This window comes from Gigantopelta aegis, chromosome 4, assembly GCF_016097555.1.
Source record: "Gigantopelta aegis isolate Gae_Host chromosome 4, Gae_host_genome, whole genome shotgun sequence".
Lineage (NCBI taxonomy): Eukaryota > Metazoa > Mollusca > Gastropoda > Neomphalida > Peltospiridae > Gigantopelta > Gigantopelta aegis.
The window spans coordinates 35301103-35323536 of NC_054702.1; the positions used below are offsets into that span (position 1 = coordinate 35301103).

Here is a 22434-nt window from a genome sequence, read left to right on the forward strand (position 1 = left end):
AAACCCAAAAAAACCCGTATTATAAATTTGGGACTTCAAATAAACCAGTCAAAACCGGAAGTAAGAGACCATATTTACAACGCACAAGCAAGTCGTTAACTTGTTCTTACCTCCGTGGGTACTATCTGCGAATTTTCACCAATTACCATGTTATGTATGTCTGAAGACATTTACTAATTAAGTTGGAAACGTTTATATAGAACCAATATTTCTATGATGTATCATTTTAAAATGAAACTTGTAACAACGTTCTAAATTTTCAGTTTACGCCATTATAAACTAAAAATATGGCTGATCCAAAGTCTCGCGACGAATACAGTCAAAATGTACCCAAACAAAAACGTACACAACCAAAACGTACCCATTGTATGACCAAAATGAGTGGTTGAACCTGCTATTTAATGGTCACGTACAAGATACATTGACTATAGACTCCCTTTGACTAAAAAGTAAAAAAATTATATTGTGTTTTGCATACTTTCTTGTCTGTGCACAACTTACATTTTTATTAAATTAATTCTATAACTATCCATACTGTTGTTTGATCTCTCGGTTCTGTGAGGATCTACCTGTTTTTGTTTCTGATTAATTACTGCTTGTAAAATCAGGCAGCATACACGTTTGACAATCACTATAATGATGTTTGGTCTACAGGGGTGTAGCCAGAAAAAAAATAGCTTTACGCACACCGCTTTATTTGGGAAACTCAATTACTGAAAAAGGGAAGAGGATATTTTATAGAATAATTACAGACAGCCTCGACTTATTCCCGTATTATTATTATTTATTATTATTATTATTATTATTTGCATTACGCACGTGCATACTGTGTACTGCGCGCTACGCCTTTGCTCTACCATTACACATCCACGAACTCCTCACGGTTGAATAGCTAGTAACTTGAATTAGCAGTAACATAATATTAAAATGAGTTTACTATTCCCATTGGGTAATAAGTGATTTTGTTCCACTTCTAGTTTCATACATTTAGATACACAGATCATGCTGTACCCCTTCAGGGTGTTCAGGATTAATTTATGGATAACTTTAATTACATAACCATGAACTCAAATTACGTTTATTAAATATATATAAATTACACATACACACACATATGCACGTACGCACACACACGCGCACACACACACAAAACAGAAACAAATTACCTTTCAAAATGTGGGTTAGCTTTTATTAGGCACGTTTTTGTTTGGGTACATTTTTGACCAGCTCCCCTCGCGATTTCCCAACAGGATGTTATTTGTGCGTGATCGTCCTTGCCCTTTCCTTTTCACGATTTCCCCGAATTGACACGATGAGGTGTGTTTTTGTGCTGCAATAAAATCCATACAATCTATGGCTTTAAGACTATATTTTAATGATATTAGATTTAATTTGATTAACGAACACCATACAAGGGATGTATATATTTTATTTAATGTATATTCGATGGATAAATAACATTAATCCTCTTAAGAAAGGGATGGCAAATTTTCCTTAATTTTTGACATGCTTTTTTCTTTTTGAAATATTTTTTTGAAATATTTGGTAGGGTTAAATATAATATAGTTATAAATTATACAGCATATTGCATTAGAGATGTGAAGAATGTATTGGGATTAATAAATATTTGGGTTGGCGTGTAACTAGCATTGCCTTGTGAAGTTACCTGTGAGAACAGTCCACCCCACCCATACAGCCGTGCCCACGAAACATCTGCTGTCAACAGTTTAACCTCATCTATGTTTATAACTGGAAAATATTGTGACCAAGTTGCCCTTCAACATTTGTGCGATATTTAAATTGAAAATTAATGGAAATTCAACACTTGTAGGTATGTGAGAATCGGCCCCAGGCATCGCATATGCTTAGGTCAAATACCTGGTTTCTGGGTTGATCGCAGTACAGCGTGCAGTGGAAATGCTGTACTTTCAAGTGCATTTTCTGGGTCGTGGGCGCAAGGTTGAAAATCTACACTTCTACACTTATACTGATGACGTAGTTTACATTTTCAGCAGTTGCCTCGTCTTCGATTTATTTCCATAAGATTCCTAGAAGTTTCACAAATCGTCTGTTAAAAGTTCGGTATACATAACCAATAAAAAATGCCTCCGATTTACCGAAAAGCGAGTAAAGACACTTGCCCCAGGCATCGCATATGCTTAGGTCAAATACCTGGTTTCTGGGTTGATCGCAGTGCAGCGGGTAATGGAAATGCTGTACTTTCAAGTGCATTTTCTGGGTCGTGGGCGCAAGGTTGAAAATCTACACTTATACTGATGATGTAGTTTACATTTTTAGCAGCTGCCTCGTCTTCGATTTATTTCCGTAAGATTCCTAGAAGTTTCACAAATCGTCTTGTTAAAAGTTCGGTATACATAACCAATAAAAAATGCCTCCGATTTACCGAAAAGCGAGTAAAGACTCTTTTCAAACTTATATAGACCTGTAGTATGTGTTCTTTTCTACCTTTATGTGGATTTTCAAGACAATCCTACATACAGCCACTGATTTATACCAGCAGCAGGATCGGGTGTCCAAGCCGTTGATGGGCAGTTTTGTCAACAAACCTTCGATAATCAACCTCAAAATAATGGTGGTTAATCTCATTGGAATTCTTCAAATTGTAATCAGAATAGTTTATTAACAAGCAACGATGACTTTGATATGCATTTCATTGAAATTTGGGATTTAATAATGCCGATGGTTAATGATTTTGTGTGGCATGTTTTGTTCTAAAAGAGTGCATGCGACCTGAAATTAGGTCACTGACCCAAATGCTGCCACCTGATTGGTCCAGACTACTGTTTACATTGAAATTAGCCATGTGCTCAGTGTTTATTTTCTACATGAGGTTTATTTTCATCAGTTTTGATGTTCGTTTTAATATTTTTGTGGTAAGTCTCTAAAGTTTCGCCATTATTTCAATTTGGGAAAGATTGCTGGATCCTGTACTCACTTGATGCACATTTTATTGGAATTATTTCCTAAATGTTTTTTTTTGCATGCATTGCTATGCTCAGTAATTCAGTAATGTTATTGTTCAAGTGAGAATAGACCCATCTGATAGAACTTTTTGATAGCTGTCTGCTGGTGCAGGTTTTGTTGAAATATTCCAAATATTAACCTTCTGACTACTGCAGGCGAGATATCTCGCCCGACGTCGCGTCAGTCGATATACTGTACACTGTATACAGTGCATTCCCCAATTCATATTTCCCGCCGTTTTGCACATGACACTCGCCGGAAACGAAAATATAATTAAAGAAAAAAGATTTTTTTTCAAAATGGTGGCTTTTGTTTTGATTTTTTCAATTGAAAATACCTTGAAATTTTGAGTTCAAAAAGTGGTTTTCGGCAAGTATTTTCGCTTGACAACAATGGCGGCATGTCGCAGTAATTTTCAGGGATCGATAGCTGATTGTAACAGCTAATTTGATAATAAATTTGATCGTTTTACCAACAACGAAAATTACCAAATATTGCAATATGAATCGTAGTTCGGGTTTTAAAAAAAGTATTTTCGCTTGACAACAATGGCGGCATGTCGCGGTAATTTTCAGGGATCGATAGCTGATTGATCGTTTTACCAACAACGAAAATTACCAAATATTGCAATATGAATCGTAGTTCGGGTTTTAAAAAAAATTCTGGTCAGAAAACCACTGTTATTGGGAATAATGGACATAAATACTAGACAGCTGGCCACAAATGCCCGTAAGTAAACGCAACTTTTTCGATTTTTTGCCTAATTTTAATCACCATTAGCCGATCTAAAATAATAAAAATGACAAAAAAAGACACGAAAATAATACTTACCGATTCATATATGAACTTTATTTCATGTATTTATGAAACATTTAAGTGAATATATGTGAGTAAAAATTATAAACTTGTACCCACTCAACGTGGTTTTTGTTAAAAATTAATCCAGTCTAAAGGTTAAGGAATTTATGGGCATTTTTCAGAATGGGACTACCTCTATTTACCGGGTAATTAGGTAGGTAATTAATTAATTATTAGTGAATTAAAATGACTGATATTGTGATAAGATGATTTTAAGAGGCAATAACCCATCTCTTAGTGGTGGGAGTCTTTCTTACCAATCATACAGATGAAGGGTTGTATGGCATTTTGAAGCACATTTTTAAAGAAAATGGTCCGTGTTTCTTTGTTTTACATGTAAATCCATTGACGAAAACCACCCTAAATTAGGCGACTTCAAAATACCATAGCACCCTCAATATTTATCCTATCATAACAATTCAAAGACCATTTTAAGTGTCTTTTTCTAGCTCTTTCCAATGATACCAATTGCACTGCAATCAATTGAATACGATTTTTTTTCTCACATACCTAACACTTGTCTAGCCACCGATAACAATAATTTTTGACAAGTTATAAATCTCTAGTAATTCCACTAATCAGTCTGAAATAGGCTAACCGTTTGGTGTTTCCTCTTGTGGTAATTGCCCATATGTTTCACGCAATATAACCATAATTCAAATGTGTTGAATATCTCAAATAAAACATTTCTTGCGTAATAGTGGGGTGGTCTCTTCAGGTTTGCTTATTTTTGCTGTAAAATTAGTTTAAACTGGTGTTTATTATAATATTTTAATATTAAATGGAGTTTCAATGTAGTTTTTAATCAAGTTATTAGTCTGTTAACAGTGGTAGCCTGTTTCAACATGCTAATGGAAATGTTTTTCTATTTTCAGCAAGATTAATCGAGATAATTTGAGGGAGTCCATTGCTACTCTTCTCCAAAAGACCCAGGATAAAAAACGTAAATTTGTGGAGAGTGTTGAACTACAAGTGGCACTGAAGAATTATGATCCACAAAAGGATAAACGTTTTGCTGGCACCATCAAGTAGGCCTGGGACACAAAAACCCTTGCATTGTACACCCAGTTAATTCTAAAAGCACAACATAAAAATTTAATAAAAATGGAATGATGTTCCCCATTTTCGATTTTTATGTCATTTTATTGCTAAATGTGATTTGAAAAATAAAATACATGTATTTTGAAAAATATAAACTTAAAAAAAAACACAACTTTAGTAAGCTTGATCAAATGTAATTTCATTTACCAGTGATGGTTGTGCTTTTACTGTTACATATGGGTAGTTGGTTTGCTTCCAACGAGACCTTCACCCAGGGTCTTAAAACAACTGGGGAGGCAACAGTGATCAATTGAATTACTGTTGCCGACACCCTTTGTCCTGGGTGCTACTCTAGCTAAATCATCAATTTAACAAAGTACGTGCATATGTTATAAACTTTTTTAATTTGTGTAGTTTTGTAGAGTGCCGAGTTCTAACGTAAGAATTTATTACTTGTAATTTTAAAATGTTTTTACCACAGTTGGCACATTGCTAAACTACAACCATTGCAAGCCCACCTACCGCAATTTTAAACCAGTAACAAATAACTTAAAATGCAAAAATTGTCTTTATTAAATACTTGCAGGATGTCACTTAAATTTTGTAAATCTATATGAAAGAAATGTGAATAACGTAGTCTTGATCAGAATATTACAACTTGTATTGATTTGTCGGTCGAGGTTTGGGGTTTGATTTCATTAGTTTGCCATGTGATGTTGATAACTTGCCAAGTGTCCTTAATGTTTTTGTCATTAAATATATATACATACAGTGTGGGGTGTGTGCATACACACACACAGATGCATGCTGCTATTATCTCCTTCCTATGCCATTGATATTAAGATATTGCTAAACAAAAGTATATTTTCTATAGGCTGGTGGGGCGGACTAGTAAATTTTAGTTGGTTCTGGTTCGTCGGGCTAGTGAGATATTTTTCTCATTTCTGCACCCCTATTTTTATAGTGAGTTGATTTTGTTTTATTTCTTATTTAGGCTTCGCCACATCCCAAAACCCAAGATGAAGGTATGCATTCTAGGGGACCAAGTTCACTGTGACCAGGCCAAAGCTAATGATCTCCCTCACATGGATACAGATGCCCTCAAAAAGTTGAACAAGGACAAGAAGATGGTTAAGAAATTAGGTATTACTATTAAGTATGTCATAAAATTGGCAGGAATTTTTAATCGGGCAGATGTTGCTTAAAGAGTATACTGTACATAAGCATTTCAGCAGAATATTTCGCCAAATTATCTATTAAACTTCCAAATTTTATAGATACCCAGTTGTTTTGTAACAAAATACGAATTATTTCGCTAAATTAAAATAAAATAGTTTTTAAAATTTGCAATTGGCGAGTGCTAGAGGTAGCCCTGCATTTATTTCTACTTTTTAATATATATATAATTAATATGGATATAATTTTTTTTTGCCTTTTGTCCGATTTCAGCTTCTTTTTTTTGCAAAGAGGTTTTCACAAAGTTGATTTGATTAATCTGAAATGCTGAAAAAATACATTTATATATAGATAGATATTCAGAGATCATTTCAGCTTTAGATGGGTATTGCATCCTTGAGTTGGTAATATAAAATAATTTTATGTAGTTTTGCTTTTAAAGACCTACACGAGGCACTGTCACTGTAGGTTTGGTATTGTCCCTAATGATGGAGATGGAATTTAAGTAGCTTTCATTTGTTTTATAGCCAAGAGGTATGATGCATTCCTTGCTTCTGACTCGCTGATTAAGCAGATTCCTAGGATCCTTGGGCCAGGCTTGAACAAGGCTGGCAAGTTTCCTGCTCCTCTCTCGCATCAGGAATCGCTGGTTTCGAGGATTGAAGAAACTAAAGCAACCATCAAGTTTCAGATGAAGAAGGTTAGTCATTTTTAAATATTTAATTATATTTAAAAATGACTATTTGTAAAAAAAAAATCTAGTGTTTAGGATGAAATGCATTCAACCAGTGATGTATTCAAAATGCATGTATTATCTTAGACCTACATATTATTGTGAGAATCTTTGTGAAATACTGTGGCTTTTCTGCAAGCATTTAAAAAAAAGTTTTCATCTATCCCCCCTCTTGTGCCGCCCCCCCCCCCCCCCCCCCCAAAAAAAAAGAAAGAAAGAAAACAATTACTGCAATTACTTTGTCCAATGGTACATTATATTAAACACTCCATCCATTGTTGCACTCACTTCGAAGGAATGTAAAGAGAAAATTTGTGAGGCATTCATTTTCAAATAGTAAGTCCTAGATGACAAACTAAATATACTACTCAAAAGAATTTAAGGGCCAGACGATATTTTCGACATTATTTTCTGAATGTCAATTATATTAGCTAGACCATAATGTCACGCATGGTATTGTTCCATTTTGACGAAAGTGGGTCTAAGCAACCCATAAATGAATTAAAATCCACTGTCATTGACACTGTCGACTAGTTCTAATGGCGAAAACATGCTTACATTTGCACGTAAATTAGGGCGAAAGCGAAAGGTCTGCTAAGTGCCCATAACTTGCTTTTTCACAAAGCGCTTCATTTGCACGCTTTGCATGTGTATTCCATGTTCCCAATGCTGAATTTCCGTATAATTGGAGCTTGCGTTCGTGTACGGTGCACACTCCAAATTTGACAATGGTACGACGTCAACTGACTATCGAAGATCGAGGAAGGGCTATTGCTTGGCTTCAGGATGGCAATACGCAAAGAAATGTTGCTCTGAGACTTGGTGTCAGTCAGAGTGTCGTTGGCCGACTGTGGCAACGGTACCAAGCAATGAATTCTGTTCGAAATCGTCCACGTTCGGGAAGACCCCGAAGCACTACAAATAGAGAGGATCGCTACATCACCAATATGGCTCTACGTCAACGCACAACCACTGCACGCCGATTACGTGACAATCTGCGGACTGCGACTGGAACTCGAGTGTCTGATCAAACCATACGCAATCGTCTGAGAGCCAATAATCTACGCTGCCGTCGCCAGGCTGTTCGACCACCACTCCTACCACGTCACAGAACGGCCAGACGTCACTGGTGCACGCTTCATCTGCGGTGGCAACGTGTTCAGTGGGGTCGAGTGATGTTCACTGACGAGTCCAGGTTTAGTCTCCAGTTCAACGACGGTCGGGTTCGTGTCTACAGACGTCCTGGGGAGCGATTCGCTGACGTTAACGTTAGACAACGTCACCAGTTCGGTGGTGGCAGCGGCATCTCTATCCACCACAGGACCCCCCTCTATGTGGTGGATGGCAATCTGAATTGAATCCGCTATCTGAATGAGATTATCCGGCCGTTGGTTCTCCCAGGCCTTCAGCAGATCTCATGTACAATTAATGCCCCAAGCTTAATTTTTCCAAGGGATAAGCAAAATGGAACTAATCTGACAACACCTTGCAACTTCATCAATTAAAACATAACTTGTTTGGGAAAAAAACCTTGTCAGACAAGGAGACATAATTTTCAGAAGGCATTTGGTTTAATCACCAAACTAGATAGTGGTAGAATGTTTAAATGATTGAATATCTGTTGATGTTTACATCTAATTAATGTGAATGTTGCTGGGATATGGTGTGTGTTATACCTGAACATTGTTAAAAACGTCTTAGATGTGTAGGGGTGGGTTGAATACTCGAATATACCAACAAAGGATAAACTTCAATGTAAAGCACTTTGCCAATGATGAATAAACCTGGTTGCATGTATTACCAGACCTAAACCGTGGTGTTAATTTTAATGCCTGAGGTTCAGTGCTTTACATACAAATATGGTTCATATTTAAAACATTTTTACCATACTAATAAAAATGATGGACTTGCATAAATATATTGGTGGGAAGCCTCCGAAAATTGCGAGAGTGATAGGTTGAGCGATCATCGCTTGCATAAGTGTAGTTTGTGCAACCCATTTTTCGTTCACGCATTGAATTTGTCGTCATTAACATGATCATGATGGGTTACATGAAACGAAATGGGTTACCTGAATTAGTTTGAGTTTTACCTATAAATGGTTTACGCAAATTTTCAATTTGAAGAGTCCTGAGTGACATGTTCAGGAGGCAGAGCACTCGTGAATTCTAACATATTACTTCATCAAATGATAGGTGCAGAAAGACGTGCACTGAGCTCATAACTGTTTATCTTTACAGCAGGTTTTTTTTGACAGCTAAATAGGACTAGGTTTTTTTTACGGCAATTTATACTTGTGTTGAATATATTTTCAGGTCCTGTGCCTCTCTGTATGTATTGGACATGTGAGTATGTCTGAAGAGGATTTGTACGCCAACATAACCCTGTCTGTCAACTTCCTCGTTTCCTTGTTGAAGAAGAATTGGCAGAATGTGCGTGCTCTGTACATTAAGAGCACAATGGGGCCATCCTTCAGAATCTACTAAAACCCAGTGACATATGTTCAATAAATGAGCTGAAACTGTGGCATGCAATTCATCCATCATTTGTTTTCATTATTTAATTAGCATTACTGATCATGTGATGATTACTGAAAAGTGATAATGAAAGTGGACATGGTTTTTAACTTCACTGATTGAAATTTATTAAAAACCTTTACAAAAGAGTTTTTGGGAACACACCTGATCCATGACTTGTATCATACTAATTGTGCTATGTGCTGTCCTATGTAACATCTTATTGCCAGTGATCGATAAATCGGTTTGCTATCTGTAATCTTAAACAAGAAATCTTTACTTTAGTGTTAGGAACAACACAATTTGGGGGGACATTACAAATGTGGATGGTGATGAGATGAATGGTAAAGGGCAGTATTTACATTTTAGTATAGGACTACTAGACAGGGCTGTGCTCTATGCTTGCTGTCAGTTGAGCAGTCCGTTCCACCTTAGCCTGGGTTACACTGAACCTGCAGTGTATGCTGGGTAATCATTCCCCATGAGAGAGACTTTCGTAGTCCTACCCATGAAGTGGGTGAAACTGGCCTTGCACATGTCAATTGAGCCAAGCGGTGCACGTTGCCCTTTAGCCAATACTGACGTGAAAAATCCCCCAGTTTCAGCCGCAATATGAACCCAGTACCTACCAGCATAACCACTATCCCACTAAGGCCATCAGAGTTTCATCTTGAGAGGATTGGTTTTATTGACTACGAACTTTCAGACAAGTCTTATGCTTGAGGCTTATGGACAATAGCCCAGTGGTCAAACGTTAGCCTGATGTCCAGGATCGATCCTGTTTAGGTCCATTGGGCTATTTGTTATTCCAACCAATGCACCACAGCTGGTATATCAAAGGTCGTGGGATGGTGGTGCATATAAAAGATCTCATTCTACCAAACTGAACTTGAACCTTCCTACCAAAGGGCAGGGTCATGATCAAAGTTATCAAGAAGGGTTGAAGTTTTTCTCTTGGGGGGCCTGATTTCTTGTCGACAGTTGAATCATGATTCCCGATTAGTGTGAAAAGCGACCAGTTAGATTTTTGGGTAAATGTAAGCACATTTTCTTAGACTGCTATGGATATACTGGTTTATGTGTGGGTGTTCTAGTTCATACTTATCAACTGAAAAAAATAAAAAATAAACCGTTTATACTTTAATCGTGGATCATTGTTGAAATGTCCAAAAATTATGCTTCAATTTGATTGATTACCACTTCTTAAGGATAGTGTCGGCAAAGTAGTTATCACCTGCCAATCCTGAGGACAAGTTTCCAGGTAAAAACATTTGGAACTTTATAGGTCTTCTTCACCTGATAGGGTAACTTGGGATTAGTTCACTGAAAAGTTCACTTTGTCCAGGATGCATTGTATTTTAAGTAGCTCAGTACTTGATCCTTGCCTGATGTTTAGTGGGTCGCAGGATCAAATGCTTTTTGGGTGGGGGTGGTCCCATCGCAACCAGTACCACAAGACTTGTAAATGAGTCTGCATATGGGCGGGGGGTATATAAAAAAAATCCCTTGCTGCGAGTGATCTGTGGTGTCCTCTCGTATTTGGTAGTCCTATTTGGTATAACTTGTCATAATCATGACTGCTAGTCTGAATAAGGTGAGCTATACTACTGTTGCTACAAAATGATCATTAATACTGATTATTCCATAGATGTAGACTAAATTGCATTGGAAATGATGTTGGTACAGCACAGCACTTGTAAACAATACTACGACAAATTATATTGTAAAACTTTTAATAAATACACATAATAACAATTTATAAATGCTACTACCATAAATCTCATTCTGTTGCTGTTGAAAATTACTACAGTAAAAAGCAGTAAACTTTTTTGGACAAATATTTGTAAAAACAACAAACAATTGCAGCACCCAAACAAAACCATGACAATTTGATTCTGCATGTTCAATCGAGCAACAAATGTTACACTGGACGAATTCGAATATGATGTACATGTAGATAATCTGCTAGCACGACCAATTTGCTATCAGTTTTTCTGCACACTGCTGACGTCTTTAATACTGCTTCACTTGGGGATCTGGAGCTGCAGCCAATACATCTCCGTTCATGAATGCATATTCCTGAAAGAAAAACCCCAAAAAGCATTGGTTAACTGTCGGTTGCTATGCAACAAGATGTTTAGGAGAACAAGCATTCTGAGAATACTGAGGGGACGGGACGTAGCTCAGTGGTACAGTGCTCGCCTGATGTGCAATCGATTCCCGTTGGTGGGCCCATTTGGCTATTTTTTGTTCCAGCTAGTGCTCCACAACTGGTGTAACAAAGGCCGTGATATGTACTATCCGGTCTGTGGGATGGTGCATATAAAAGATCCCTTGTTGCTAATCGAAAAGAGTAGCCCATGAAGTGGCGACAGCAGGTTTTGTCTCTCAGTATCGGTGTAGTCCTTAACCATATGTCTGACGTCATATAACCGTAAATAAAATGTGTTTGGTGCGTCATTAAATAAAACATTTCCTTCTGAGAATACTGCTAAAGCAATACATGTCCCCTACCGGACCCAATTTTAGTATCTCCTAAATTCAAAGGCCATACCTATGTGAAAAGTGGGTAAATCAACATGAAAGTTAAACTTGATCAGTAACAGTATATGATAAAGCTATATACTCAATATCTTCAGGCATTGCAAAATAAAAGTCTGGAAAACAAATGTTCATATCTCCTAAGTTCAAGGGCCATAACTGTCAAAAATGCGTAACTTGCCATGAAAGTTAAACTTGATCTGAAACAGTACATGATAAAGCTATATACAAATTGCACCGCAATATCTCGAGGCCGTACTAAAAAAACATGTTCATGGGACACAACTCCATAATAAAAAAAAAAAGGGTAAACCACCATGAAAGTCGAACCTGATCTGTAACACTACATGGTAAAGCTATACTCAATATGTCAGCTCAACATCTCAAGGCATTCTAAAAACCCATCTGGAAAACTGTATGTGGGACAGACCAACAGAAGGATGGAGATGAAACCGATAGTCCTCTCCAGTTGGAGACTAATTAAGAAGTCTTCTAAATAAAAAGTGAGATGAAACAGGTTAGAGCTCTTACTTGTATGATGCAGAGATGTCCCCCCCCCCCCCCCCCCCCACCACCACCACCCTGATTATTCAGGAATTGCAAATTTTAGCACTACTTGTGTGATGCAGAGATGACCTCCCTCACCACCACCCCGATTATTCAGGAATTGAAAATTTTAGCACTACTCAAAAACAAGAGCACACAGTAACCACATTTTTTAACAACCTGCACCATTTTCTAGGGTTTTTTCCTATCTTCTCTGGTATTAGCTTATTAGATTGACTTCACCGTGACACCCCCCCCCCCCCCCCAACTCATAGGTGAACCCATTGGGCTATTTTTCATTCTATTGCACCACGACTGGCTGTGGTATGTACGGGATGATGCATATATAAAAGATCCCTTGCTACTAAAGGAAAAATGTAACAGGTTTCCTCTCTAAGACTATATGTAAAAAAAATTACCAAACGTTTGACATCCAGTAGCCGATGATTAATAAATCAATGTGCTCTAATGGTGTTGTTAAACAAAAATAGCTTAACTATTTTTCCCACCTCCCACTGTGTTATTTCTTGTTCACACCATTGCTTTACAAACCACATGACAGGCTGGATGATGTGTCACTGTCTTGGAAAATGGTGTACAAATGACTGCAAACTGGTAATCGGCATGAATGTGGATTTTTGTTAATAGGTGGGGGTTGGGGAGTACATATAAATGTTCCCAAGTACCTGGATTAAACCGTCATTCACCAAATGCAATATTAATATAATTTTATTTATAAAAATTATATTACTAAAAAACTAATTGAAAATTAACTGTATATAATTCCTAAAAAGATTTAAGAAAATTCATGATATAAGTTGGCATTTTTGTCTAAAACTTAAAACATCAAAGGGGTGGGATGTTGCCCAGTGGTAAAGCACTCGCTTGATGCGCTGTTGGTTTGGTAACCCTGTTTGTGGGCCCCTTGGGCTATTTCTCGTTCCAGCCAGTACACCACAACTGGTATATTAAAGGCTGTGGTATGTGCTATCCTGTCTTTGGGATGATACATATAAAAGATCCCTTACTACTAATTGAAAAATGTTGCGTGTTTCCTCTCTAAGAATATATGTCAAAATTACCAATATTTGACATCCAGTAGCCGATGATTAATAAATCAATGTGCTCTAGTGGTGTGTTGTTAAACAAAACAAACTAAACTTTTTAAAACATCAATGACTTTGGTGTATTCAAATTAATTTAAATAGGAATGTTTAACTTCCTTTTTCACAACAATTAGCAGTGACAATGAACTTTCATAGAAATCCCCATGTGTAATTACATATAGGGTGTATCATAGTCCTTTTTAAATTACAATATATTGGTATATGCCAGTAATAACATGCATCACTAGTATTTTATTTGAACTTTTATCTGCAGACATGACCACACAGCTTGTGATACATTATCTGTTGGAGTTTGGTTTAATTCATTGCTTGGAGTTGGAATTGGAAAAACCCACATGTGTTTGTCTACCAAGAGTACCCATTGCATGTCAAGTGAATACTGTTGTCACTCAGTCACGTACTGCTCTCTAGCAGTTACATATTTAATTAATAACTGATATACCTAATTTTTTTTAATACATGTATTAAAAAGTTTAAAGTGTGTTTTTTAAAATACCACTAAAGCACATTGATTTTGGATCAGCTTTTGGATTTCAAACATTTGGTAATTTTGACATATATTCTTAAGAGAGGAAACCTGCTACATTTTCCATTAGTCAGAATAACACATACCACAGCCTATGATATGCCAGTCATGGTGCACTGGTTGAAATACGAAATAGCCCAATGGGCTCACTGACGGGGATCAATCCCTGACACTCCGAGCTATGCCTTCGATGAGGAAAGACATGTCGCTCTGCTCTCTCGAGTTGCCCCCCCCCCCCCACCCACCCCCACCTGGGGGGACTTATTGCAAGCTACAGTTCTTTGTTAGAGTACCACGTCGCTTACATTGGCTCACGGGCAACTGTGACTTTGGTGTATGGCGACGCGGTAACAAACACGACGAAGAGGAAGGAGGAAGGAGGAAGAGGAAGGAGGAAGAGGAAACCTGCACCAGGGACGGCTCAGGGGGGACCTAAACTGGCGGCGGTCCTGTCTGCATCGCCGCCCCCACCCCCGGGACCTGACCAACCAGTGCCAGCCGACGCAGATAACTCTGAACAGACTGAGCCAGTGGACCAGTCTACGCCGCAGTTGGACACAGCGATCTGCGAAACTCCACGGCGTGCGTCTCCCGTTCCAACCCCTTCGAGGCGGTTGGCGTCGAGTCCCCCACCCCCGGGGGGCTCCGCCAAGACCCCTATGGATGGCGCTGCTGCGAAGCGGAAGGCCATCACCCCACTGAGTAGTGACCAGCCAGCCAAGGCCCGGCCTTCCGCGACTCAACGGGGCAGGGATGCCGCCTGGAGCCTAGCCATCTCCAAGATCAAGGGCCAGTACGCTCGATATTTGGTCAGGGACACCTCGGACACCAGCTCACTGCCGGGAGGCATTCTTGAGGGCAACTTTAAGAAGTTTCCTGACGGAGTTGAGTGTGCCATCCACGCCATGGAACTACGAGACGGGAAGTTTGGACTTGTGGTGACGTCGCGCCGAGATGATCTCTACAGACAGGGAATACTCTTCGAAGACATGGACAACTACACCATCCACAGAGTACTGAAGATCATCGCCGGCGCCCATTACGTCGAGCTAGCTAAGACCTTGCTAGCCCACCGTTGGAGGAAACTGGTGCCACAGTTCAACGCCAAGCACTTCATCTCGTCCCCGTAGTCGCCAACCGTTCCAAGGGCTTAAACAGTCCGACGCACTTTATTTTGGCAGCCCATCTAAATTGCTCAAATCATCTTAAAACCCTTTCGGTTGAGCAGTCTAATTTTATTCTTTGGACTTAATTTTTGTCCAGACATGAGTTGTATGAATGAGCTCATTTTGGCTTTAGGTCTTTGACCTAACTACTAAATTCGTATTCCAAATTCCGCCCAACTTAAACTTAAAATCAGGTGATTGCTTTACCACTGGGCTATGTTCCGACCCCATCTGTCTGGTTTAGAAGGCTTACTCTGTATAACATGAAATAAAATACACACATATACTGCACAAACAGAGTGAGAACAGTGACATAAATGAGAAACAAAATACTAGTGTGTGTGTGTGTGTGTGTGTGTGTGTGTGTGTGTGTGTGTGTGTATGAGGCTTCAAAAATAAAAATAACTGGGATTTTATACTTGATAAATCTGTTGTAATTTATAGGTTACCAGATGGTAAACCAAGCATAGGGTTACCAAACACTTTGCTTATTCCGATGCCTGCCTTAACATCATCTTCATCTTGGATCCCTAAAAATACCGTACTTATCCTTACCATCTTGGAATCTGTATGCTGTCTTTCTGTTAGTGACTGTGTGTTCATTTCGTACGCAGATCCTGGTCGACTGGACAATCTGTTATAGTTAGAGTATTCTAATGATGGGTCTTTGGGCACTACCTATGCATAGAAAAAAAAAGTTAGAACAGGAATGCATGTACTGCAATGCACCATGTATACTTGTTGCCTGGATAGTAAATAGAGATTATTATACAAGCTATCGCTCAGGTAATACAATAATCCTGACACTGGTTTCGTAAAATCAGTATGATTCACATACGAGTGTAATAATTTCTTTATTATCCACATTATTCCTAATATTATTTTCATGAATAACAAGCTAGGAATATGTCAAAACGTTTCAAACGTAACTAAAAAGAGACCACAAAATGATGTCATTTTGGTAAGTGTTTGCACTGGAGAAGCCACATTAAGTTATGACGTCGCTTCACAAAATTATGTAATTCGCTGTGCATGTAAAATCATTATGACACACGTGGGTCATACTGGTTACATTTCCCTGAATATCTTCAACTATGTGGCTAATAAAATAAAATACTTGCTACCATTTAATATTAAGTTTGTGTACCTTGTTAATGTTTTAACAAGAAAACTTCACTGCAGTTTGGGATTTTTTCTGTTTAAATTATTATATTAATAATGGTCACTTTTGATTTGTAACATTTGTAACAGTCAGATAAAGTATTTCATAAGTAAAGCTCAAGGCATGTTCACAACTTGGATTTGCCATACCAGCCCCAAGTTCAGCCAGCTGTTTTTCACTAATGTTTGCAAACTATTTCGACTGGTTCCCGAAGTGGTAATTCGCTTTACTGTGTAACGAAAATCCTGTCTAGTAAACGATAGCGACAAGCAGTTTACTGTACTTATTCCTGAACATTAAATATTTATTAGCAGTTTTGTCAAAACGTAATTAGAATACTCAGGAGAACTAATGCATTTTACACATCTGTACCTTTTGACAGCTGGCCAACTCTGTAACCATGGTTGTTAATTAATCTACTGAAACATTTAGAGGCAAACAGTGCCTTAGCATGAGATGCCAGATGTAAATTCTTTTTTAGGAAATAATGGTATAATTTCTGTCTGGAGAAGTATTTACCCAAAGCTAATACCTGCATTGGTGGTGCAGTGGATATAAGTTATCTGCCATGACTCATAGGTGCTAGGTTCACATCCCGCTACTATCCTCACTGTGCTGCCCTTGTAACAGGTTTCCAGCTAATAGAGCAGTTTAAATGACTGAAATAACTATTAAATAGTTCATCTCACTGGTTCTCTAGCCTCAATGGACTAAAGGCTGGTAGATACTGGGTTCAGACCCCGGTACCAGCTTCCACACAGCGAGTTTAACAACTTAATGGGTAGGTGTAAGGCCACTACAACAGCTTCTCTCTCATTAACCACTAACAACTAAACCTCTGTCGTGGATAGCCCAGATAGCTGAGGTGTGTGCCCAAAACAGCTTGCTTGAAAATTAATTGGATATTGGAACGAAAATAAGTGTGTGTGTATTATTATATATATATTGGTTTTCTTATGGTCTATGTCTTTTTAGTCGTCCTAATGTTTGTAGAAGCTCAAATAAGATTTTAACCCTCTAATAATTTGGTATGTGTTGAAAAATAAAAACAATTTTTTTTAATGCAGTTGGAGCAATGGCAAATATATAATTTTCCAGAAACATAATGGATGTACAGATACTGATTTTCTAAGCATAAAAATAATTTAATTTTAATTGTTAAAAAACTATGTTAACTGGAAACATTAAATGGCAGCAAAATTTGAAAGTTCTTTTAACACAGACATCTAACACTTTTGGGATCAGAATGTAATTTGTTATAAACTCTTAAACAAGCAGGATTGATTCACAATAGTATTATTAGTGTACCTTCAGAAATCCTCAAATGTGTTAACTTAATAAGCTTACCCTACCTTACACTGCTATGGTTCAAACTGTGATATACACGTGAAGAATTCTGAATGCCATGGGGTAGGATTAAGGTATAAATAATTTGTTAGGATAATGATTTGCTGAATAGTGTGTTGCTTTGTATCATATTCAAATGTAATGGTCTTAAATTATTTCGATAATGAATGGAACAACAATACATTTACATCTGACTATTATTTTATACACTGAATAGCAAAGACGCATCTACTAAAAATAATGATTTCAGATGCATATAAATACAAGTATGCCATTAAACTTTCTGATCCATCTCAGTACTTATATGTGTGTTTCGGGCAAATATATCTTTAAAATACATTTAGATACTGACCTTTTTGATGATATCCATCCTTACTAATTCAGACTTTGGTGTTCTTTTGTATCCTTCAGCTAAAATAAACATGTACGGTGAAACCTAAATTTATCATGTTTGTATCCATCAAAAGCCAATGTATTTACCAATTCTCTACGTTAATATCACAGAATTAACCAAACATAATATGTTTAACATCATAAATCTATTTTTTATACACTTTTTAATAATTCAAAAACAATGATTCTCATCAAGATTTATAGATTTGAATTTAGCAAAGTAATTTTCATCCTTTCCTTTAATGTTTGATCAAAAGTATTTTTCAATAAGATCTTCAGCCATTTGTGAAATATTCACCATTGTGACCTGTTATATTGTGTTCACCAATTTGCTCAATCCAGCCAAGAACTGTAGAACTCAGTGGGCTATCATTAAACAGATGCTAGATGGAATGGATGATTACCAACCCAATACACAGGAGGGACAATGCCTGTTCAGTTGATTACACACACCGCAGTCAGCTTCAATCCTATTTGAAACACAAGTATAATGATAAAAAGACAGTTTGTCGAATGCTCATACACTGGACAAATCTTTCAAGATACCTAGATAATGTGCCCAAAACAGGAGGCATGTCTGAATCTTTGGTGGATGTTATCATTTGTCAAATGGTCGACTGATTGCTGCCTCAAAACCAGCAGATCTTTAAAAAAAAACTTTTTTGTGTGTATGACTGAAAAATAGCATGTTTTATTTTACAAGCTATTTGTATTGCTATAATATGTACATTTGACTCACCTGCAAAAATAGGCCAAATAGAGTCCAGAGCTGAAGCGAAGTCGATAGGTGTCCTGACAAAATAAAGAACCCTTGTGGTAAACATAAAGTATTAAAATTGGCCACAAAATTCAAATTTTGTTTTAAATATTAATCCTGGCATAACCCTACAAAGTATTTTCAGTATAGACAAACTTGCAGTCACCCATCTTAAACAGCTACATTACTATTCACCCAAATCATTTAATATAGTCAAAATTACCTGTATTAAGTAGCCATCTGCCATAGGAAGTTACTTTTCAACACTTCATTTAATGACTACTTAACACAGGTTTGCCAAATTATAATTGTTAGATAAATAAATAAATAAAAAAACAAAAAAACTGCACTTATTTAATTTTTAACTCTGGTGCATTTACGGTGTGTGTGTGTGTGTGTGTGTGTGTGTGTGTGTATATATGTGTGTGTGTTCTAGGAAAGCATGACTAAACCCCCCCCCCCCCATAAACTTTGCTCACCAGTCTAGACCCCCCACCCCCACTAAATTTCCTGCACACATGCCTGCAACTGGTGCCCCATGACTGGTACAGGAAAAGCCATGGTATTTTCTGTCCTGCCTACGAGAAAGTGTATATAAAAGATCCCTCAGTGCCATTTCGTAGGATTCTTCTATGTGGAAGTAGTGGGTTCCACTCTCATACATACAAACCTGTTCAAGTAATCACCTGTAGTAGATAGCTTTATAATCTCCAAAATCACATCAATTATAAACTGACCTGCATTTTAAGCAGCCATCTATCTTAAAACATGTACATCAACTTAAAATCAGACCTATAATGTGACAAACCTTCCTTTACTGTCTTGAGCGTAAAAGTCAGGGTTAAACTTGGTCAGTTTTAAAATAACCTTTCCATGCCCTTGAAATGCTGCACAATGCAGTGGCGTCCACAGTGTGTTTTTGTTTTGTGAGTTGAAATTGGCACTACAAAACAATATAAATGCATGTATAATGATCATTAGCCAAGCAGATGTGCTGAACAAAACTTAAGAAAACTATTGGATTTACAGGTTCGCCTAATGTCTATACTTACTCCTTAGCCTGTTTGATAACACAAAACTGGATCATCTGTGAATAGGAATTCCCTCAAAACTTGATGTTTTTCATGGTCCATTTTTAAATATCGGTACAGAAATGAACCTGTTTAAACTGGATATCCTTTAAAACCAGACTTTTATTTGGTCCCATGGTTATCTGGTTTTCACTATATTTTACTCCTAATCCTGATTTTACAACTAGTGGGAAATAAAGTGCAAAACATGTACTGTAATAATCTCATTTGGCTAAGTTTAGGTGCTCACTTTTACATGAATGCCCACAAATGGGATGACAAGCAAATCATTAACAGTCTCATAAAGTTATATTTTTTTTGTCTAGCCTAAAAAAAAAAAAAATGTTAGAATGTATACCGGTACAGTACCCATTTTCTAACAAAATCTGTACAACATCTGCATATCCCCAAAATGCGGCAATGGCAAGAGGGGATATGCCATCTGTAGATCTTTGATTAATATCTTCTCCCTGGGAAATTAGGTGCTTGAGAGTCTAAAAATACACAAAAACAGTAAAGATAATCCTTTGTATTTATTATACTGTCATTAATACCAGTACCCGATAACAATAATTGTTCTTACTGGTAGTGAAATTGGATGAAAATTAAATATATTGCTTCAAGCTAAACCATACAGTATATTTGGTTATAGTGATGATTACAGAACTTCAGCAATTAATGATTCTTTAACGTTTTAGCTTGCAAAGATGAATCCACGATTTTACTTGTGTAAGGGTTGAGAGAAAATGGCATTAGTAGGTGACCTGTTTCAGTAACTTTTAAAAATGTAAAAAAAAATACCATTAATTTATATTTATTTATTTATATTATTTATATTATTATTACTATTACCACGTTACTGTACCAGTACCATTTTTCTCTCTCTTCCATTTTGACCAAGGTACAGTAATGGTATCTAGATCTGCTACTGGTTTTACAGGGGTGGCACAGTGTAAAAAATAGTGGTATGGCTCAAGTCAAGATTGCAGCCGAGCGTCCGAAGGATGCAAGTATGCTAAAAAAAAACGAAAAAAGGTGTACTGTCTGCACTAGCCCTGTTTTAATTAAACTAGGATGTGCTAGGTATCTACCAAATTACTACCTTATATTCAGGAGTGTGTGCAGTAAACTTTGCGCAGGGCGCATATTAAGTCAATACTTTTCTTTCCCTTCGGACTACAGTAAATATACTATATAGTGCAGGGGACGGTGTCAAGACTGTGACGAGCGAAGTTGTTAGGGGCATTCGCAATAGGGCATTCTCCTCTTGAAAATACATGTACATTAAAAAATAAAATTTGAGCTTGTAGTTGTATACTGCTGTAGAGCCTACAATAATGTCGGTATCTATAAGTATCTGCTATCCATCGCTAGCAAGCCCGTACGCCACGGTGACGGTACGGTATTGATATAAACGATTTTCTACGTCTGTGTGCTTTCTCAGTTTCTGATATAAAATTTACCATCCATGGCAAATCAGTAATAGTATTTATTGTTTTCGTTAGAATGTTTTTGGAAAAACTTCACTTCAAAACCTCAAATTCTACTTAGTTACCACGATATCGCAGTTAGCGGCGGCTGTAGCAACACAACTGGGCGAGGACATTTTGAGTGATAAATCACGTGGTCGCATTCGACTGTACAAAAGTCACGTGATTAATGTTAACGACCAAAAGTGCTCTACGCAGACGAAAGCATGTCCAGATTAAATCCAATAGCAGAGGATGTCATTTACTGTGGTGATTCCCAGCTGTGAGGTCTCATAATGAACTCGGATATATCTTAAAGAGCTCATTCCACTTATGATGGAGCAAAATAACAATGTTTGCAAAAAGCAACATGTTGCCATCAGTGCAGAAGTTTACAAGTGCAAAAATCGATGGATAATCATTGGAAGTTATTTTATTATAACGTTTGTTGCGTTCGGGTGTTACTTCAACAGTTTGGATGGAGATTTCGTCCACGACGATATTTTTGCCATCAAGAACAACCCAGATGTTACCGGAAAAAATTCCATATATTCCATTTTTGGTGATGACTTTTGGGGAAAGTCCATAACTGATGAAACCAGCCATAAATCCTACAGACCGTTAACCATTGTTGTATTCAGGTAAGCCGTTCGACCGAATGATAGATATGAATTTAGGGGCTTTTAATTCGCTTTCTTATTGGAGATGTTCGCACGCCGACAGAATACATTTGAGAAGATTATGTTTGTTAAAGGGACCAGTGGTATACGGATATAAAAGTATCTGATCGCATGGTTAAACATACGGCATTTCACACCTCACGTGTTATGTAACAATGAATTAATTAGTCCACAAATCTGACCACAGTATCACATTTAACACGTTATGACTTGCATTATTAAATATATTAGATACACCTACCAAAAATATGATTAAGAAAATATGTTTGGACAAAGATAGGCTTTAGGTTCATAGGAATGACCAAAGGCGGGTTGGCTACCTGTATTAATAACTAGGTGTG

General features: G+C 37.3%; 4 protein-coding genes across 4 annotated transcripts in view; 2 read left to right on the plus strand and 2 right to left on the minus strand.

Moving 5' to 3' along the window:
* Nucleotides 1-299, minus strand: part of LOC121370467 (ubiquitin carboxyl-terminal hydrolase 47-like) — a 35811-nt gene extending 35512 nt beyond the window's left edge. Inside the window, exon 1 of the mRNA XM_041495717.1 lies at nucleotides 111-299. Within this exon, the coding sequence (XP_041351651.1) occupies nucleotides 111-170 (60 nt within the window). The 5' untranslated portion in view covers nucleotides 171-299. The remainder of the gene's footprint in view (nucleotides 1-110) is intronic.
* Nucleotides 300-1236: 937 nt separating this feature from the next.
* LOC121370469 (60S ribosomal protein L10a-2-like) lies at nucleotides 1237-9319 on the plus strand. The gene is made up of 5 exons (XM_041495720.1): nucleotides 1237-1317; nucleotides 4719-4871; nucleotides 5879-6027; nucleotides 6588-6760; nucleotides 9109-9319. Exons 1-5 carry the CDS (start codon nucleotides 1313-1315, stop codon nucleotides 9277-9279), a joined length of 651 nt encoding a protein of 216 aa, XP_041351654.1. The 5' UTR covers nucleotides 1237-1312; the 3' UTR covers nucleotides 9280-9319.
* Nucleotides 9320-11028: 1709 nt separating this feature from the next.
* On the minus strand, nucleotides 11029-21704 carry LOC121370470 (serine/threonine-protein kinase TNNI3K-like). Its single transcript, XM_041495721.1, has 7 exons — nucleotides 21500-21704; nucleotides 20314-20438; nucleotides 19683-19817; nucleotides 18857-18909; nucleotides 18077-18135; nucleotides 15771-15893; nucleotides 11029-11388 (listed from the first exon to the last, which is right to left on the minus strand). Exons 1-7 carry the CDS (start codon nucleotides 21575-21577, stop codon nucleotides 11323-11325), a joined length of 639 nt encoding a protein of 212 aa, XP_041351655.1. The 5' UTR covers nucleotides 21578-21704; the 3' UTR covers nucleotides 11029-11322.
* The window catches only part of LOC121370468 (protein O-mannosyl-transferase TMTC1-like), a 57708-nt gene continuing 56893 nt past the window's right edge, over nucleotides 21620-22434 (plus strand). Inside the window, exon 1 of the mRNA XM_041495719.1 lies at nucleotides 21620-22054. Coding sequence (XP_041351653.1) covers nucleotides 21747-22054 — 308 coding nt within the window. The 5' untranslated portion in view covers nucleotides 21620-21746. The remainder of the gene's footprint in view (nucleotides 22055-22434) is intronic.

Coding starts and splice junctions, on each gene's coding strand:
- LOC121370469 (XM_041495720.1), top strand. Junction 6,028..6,587: donor GAAGATGGTTAAGAAATTAG/GTATTACTATTA, acceptor TTTGTTTTATAG/CCAAGAGGTATGATGCATTC. Junction 6,761..9,108: donor TCAAGTTTCAGATGAAGAAG/GTTAGTCATTTT, acceptor ATATATTTTCAG/GTCCTGTGCCTCTCTGTATG.
- LOC121370470 (XM_041495721.1), bottom strand. CDS start 21,577: ATGCGACCACGTGATTTATCACTCAAAATGTCCTCGCCCAGTTGTGTT. Junction 19,818..20,313: donor CAGATTTTGTTAGAAAATGG/GTACTGTACCGG, acceptor ATTGTTTTGTAG/TGCCAATTTCAACTCACAAA. Junction 18,136..18,856: donor TATTTGGCCTATTTTTGCAG/GTGAGTCAAATG, acceptor TGTTTATTTTAG/CTGAAGGATACAAAAGAACA.